Below are 4,546 nucleotides of genomic sequence, written 5' to 3' on the forward strand. Positions count from 1 at the left end.
AAAGAGGTTTTCAAAGAAGTGAGAATGAACCTGCCCTCTATGTCAAAACAGAAGGTATTTCAGATATCCTTATTGTTTCCTTATATGTTGATGATTTGGTTTATACTGGAAGTAGTCATAATATGATCTTGAATTTCAAGAATGACATGATGAGGAAATATGAGATGAGTGATCTAGGCATGTTGCATTATTTTTTGGGAATTAGTATCATTCAATCAAATAATGGTATCTTTATGACTCAAAAGAAATATGCAAAAACACTTCTAGAAAAGTTCAAAATGGTTGGTTGCAAGCCTGTTGCAACACCTCTAGTTGTGAATGAAAAGTTTCAAAGAGAAGATGGTAGTTGTGATGCTGATGAATCTGTGTATAGAAGCCTAGTTAGGAGTTTGTTGTATTTGACAGCGACTAGACCCGATATTATGTATGTTGCAAGCTTGTTGTCCAGATTTATGCACAAGCCTACTTACATTCACTATGGAGCTGCAAAGAGGATCCTAATATACATACAAGGTAGACTTCACTTTGGTATTATGTATGAAAGGAATGTTGAGCCAAAATTGTATGGGTTCTGTAATAGTGACTGGGGAGGTAGTGTGGATAACTTGAAGAGCACATCTGGCTATACTTTTACATTAGGGACTGGTGTATTCTTTTGGGCATCTAAGAAACAGAAATCAGTTGCACTACCAACGGCAGAGGCTGAGTATGTGTCGGCTTCAATTGCAACTTCTTAAGCAGTGTGGCTGAGAAGAATTATGCAAGATTTTGGTGAGAAACAAGAATCAGCAACTCATATCCTTTGTGACAATAAGTCAGCTATTGCCATGAGCAAGAATCATGCCTGTCATGGTAAATCAAAGCATATTGCTCTGAAGCATCACTTCATCAGAGGTGTTGTGGAAGACAAAAAAGTGGATGTGGTCTGTTGTAAGACAAAAGATCAAGTTGCTACTATCTTCACCAAGGCATTACCAAAGGATAGATTCATCTACCTAAGAGAACTTTTGGGAGTGAAGCAGCAAAGCATTAAGAGGAAGTGTTAAAGTTAATCCTTTGCTTCTGTTTGCTGTCTAATTTCTGATGTCCTTTTATGTAATTTGTAATGTTTTTCAGTCGACTCAATTCTGTGTAAAAGGGTTGACTGTTGCCTTTATCAGTCGACCCATTCTCTTTATCAGTCGACGCAATTACTTCAATCAACTTATGTATTAAGCCATATATATCAGAAATATCTGAATGAAAAGATAAGATTTCTGTTTTTATAAAAAAGCATCAGCCCTCTATTTCCAAAGCTCACTGCACTCTGTTTCTTTGATTTTCAATCTTTATCATTTTATTCAAGTTTTATTAATGATGAAAGATTGTCTAAATACCAACATGGTATCAAAGTCCACGGTTGCGGACCCGTACAAGCCAATGAGCTTGTCACCAAGAAGGAAACAAGTCTGAACTCTTAACAAAGAGACCAACGTGAGCCCAACGTGAGCCGACCTCTGAGTTTCAATTACCGATGTGGATCTCCACGTGTGAGTTACACGTGAGGGGGAGTGTTAAAGTCCCACATCGGTGGGTGCAAGAAAACCAAAGGGGTTTAAATAGTATTACCCCACTCTAACTAACACCGAGGCTTTTTGTGGTAAAACCCCACACCTGAGGATTATGTAGGTGGTTAAGTTGGGGACAATATCGGTGTCGTTAGAGCGGGACGGGCCCGGCGATCCAAAAATTCCAACATGTGTTAGTTAGCAACAGTTACGGATTTCTAATTTTAAAGTGTGGCTTATAGAAACTTATTTGCACCATAGGGGGGCTTGCGGAAGCTTTTTTTGAACTTGTGGGTTACTAGAATTATATACAGACCAATTTTCTTTTGGTTGCATTTGTTTTAGTTTCATCTCATGTGTCTGTTTTTCTATCTGTTAAGTTATTGCTGCATTTGCTAATGCATCGCTCATCTGCCAATGAGGTTTCATTTTTGCACATATATAAAGCAATTAGACTGGTTGAGCACTTGTTTGCTGATATCGATTCGTGGAAAAAATAATTCTGGGCTGCTTTGCTCAAAAAGCTTTAAATTTGTGGAACTCTGGGGGTACAAGAGTTTTAATTGATGCTATTTCTTCTGACATGACTCATTTGAATGCAACTGGAATTTTGAACTCTCTCACGATCCTCATAAAGGGGTCAGTACTACTTGGAGAATGATTTATATGGAATGGGTTTATCGAGATGTGATGTCCCAGATTTATTAGATAGGGACAATTACAATTGTAATGATGAACTTTATCAACTTCTAGTGTTTTCATTATTGCTTTAGCAAGACATTATTTGTTTTTTAAGTCAGGATGAATGTTTGATTTCGGATATTTCATTTTCTTTGTTTAAGTTCTGAATGTTTACACCCTAAAACGTTTACGACATGCATGATCATTAAACTTATATTTTTTTCAACATTGCATGGCAACCATGAACAAAACCATCTTAGCCATCTCATTCATGCTAACGATCTCATTACTTCCAATATTCACTGGCTCGAGGAAGTCTAACTTCATCAACAAATCATAGAAGACATAATTACAAATTTTAAAGGGGTTTGCATGTTGAACACAACATATACCTATTAAAATTTGGACCAAGAAAAACAAATAATGGATAATAGTGTTCAAATTTGAACAACTTAAAAATAAAAAAAATAAAAATAAACATAAAAAAAAAGGTCTTGTCCCGTTCCACGCATAAAATTGTACCAAACAACAGACAGAACATGGGTATTTTAGTTTTAGTCTTTTGGTTCCGTTCCGTCCATGCGCTACCAAACGCAGAACGGAACAACTGTCTTGTTCCATCCTGCGCGTACCAAACATAACACAAAACATCTATTATGTCCCGTCCTATCCCGTCCCGTTCCGTCTGCGTACCAAATGCGACATAAGTGAACGTGGTTGGTGTTCCATAATTTATATGTTGATTAATATTTTTCATTGAATTTTTAAGGGATCACTAGCATTTGATTAAGGCCAATAATTATGTAGCACTTATATTTTCAAGATAATGCAAATCACAAGTCTGTACGTTCTCGCTTTTCTCGCTCTCCCATTATAAATGGATTTTGCTGGATCTAACGGTTTGGCATCCCCATGTTGCATCTTACATGGAAAACAATTTTTTTTACAGGTTGGTTTAGCATAAAGCAACTAGAATCGAATGACCGGGAAGGAAACGAACCCACTATTTCCTTAAGAATATGTATGGTGAAGAATTTTCTATGAGGATTGAAGTTAGTCAGGAATTGAACATAAAATATTATAAACGAGGATTAAAAAGGTATGATACGGGTATAACAAAGGCATGTAGGATAGATTCGTGATGACTCCTATCAAGTGTGGATTTGCAAATCCCGTTCACATGCTTTTGATTTCTGCGATGCTCATATGGTGCATTTTTAATTTTTCTTATCTAACATTTTGTAATCCATTCTTATTTACTTGGCACCAATCCCTTACTTGAACATTCTTCACTCAAACTTAGCCTCATGTTTTGATGAGGGACTTTTGAATTCCAAGGGATTTATGCAAACTAAACGATCCACACAAAGTCAAGTCGGAGGGATTAAAATTTTCACCATATGAGCATTATAATTTATAAAAGTGCATGTGTAAGAGAGATATGTAAATGACTACTCCAAGTAGTCATTGTAAATTCCTCTCATATACATTTGCAATACTCATATGGTGCATTTCTAATCTCTTTCATTTAACTTTTTATAGTTGATTTGTTTCTTTGCCGAAATTTCTTAAAATTTGAAAGTCTTTCGCCCAAAACTTTTAAGTGAGGATTTACAACTAAAAGCTGAAAACCCCATTGGTTATTAAAAAGTGGATTGTATTGAAAACCATTACTTTGAGGACCAAAAGAAGCTGCTATAATTAGGGTAACTAGGACATTTACATGCTATATATCGAATGGAAAATTAGACATTGGGTGCGGTTGTTAGGGAAGTACTTTCAAATGATTGAAAACGTTTTTAGAAAAAATATTTTTAAAACCAATCTTTAGTAAAAAACTTTTGAAACCCAAAAACATTTTCTTTAAATGTGCTTTCAATCATTCAAAAGCACTTCTCAAACAAACCCGTAAAAGGATGGAATGGGTTGGTTAAAGGAAAGAGTCGAAAGACAAAGAAAAGTTATATAGGGAAAATGTTTAAGGGGCATTTTGATAAAGACGCCTTGTTTTTAAATGTCATAGATTAAACATCTATTCCTTTTGAAAATTTGATTAAACATTTTCTCTACAATTTTTGTACTTAATATCATTTCATTTTATTTTCTTAGAAGTCTATTCACGTGTTTTTTTATTGAAATATTTATGTTAGTTAATTAAATAGAATGTAAAAAAACTCGTTGTTAGGTACGTTTGGTTATATCGGTAAGTTTGATTATATCGGTACATTTGGTTAGTCATAAGATGAATACATTTGGTTTATGGTATACTTAAATTTTTGGTACATTTGGTTTCTTGGTACATTTGATTGTGGTACATT

The 4,546-nt window shown here is 35.0% G+C and overlaps 1 protein-coding gene across 1 annotated transcript; it reads left to right on the top strand.

The window, feature by feature from the left end:
• The first annotated feature begins 278 nt into the window (after nt 1-278).
• Nucleotides 279-737, top strand: LOC126595308 (secreted RxLR effector protein 161-like). The gene has a single exon (XM_050261645.1). The coding sequence runs from the start codon at nt 279-281 to the stop codon at nt 735-737; it is 459 nt and encodes a 152-aa protein (XP_050117602.1).
• The last annotated feature ends 3,809 nt before the right edge of the window (nt 738-4,546 follow it).

This window comes from Malus sylvestris, chromosome 13 (genome assembly GCF_916048215.2).
Source record: "Malus sylvestris chromosome 13, drMalSylv7.2, whole genome shotgun sequence".
NCBI lineage: Eukaryota > Viridiplantae > Streptophyta > Magnoliopsida > Rosales > Rosaceae > Malus > Malus sylvestris.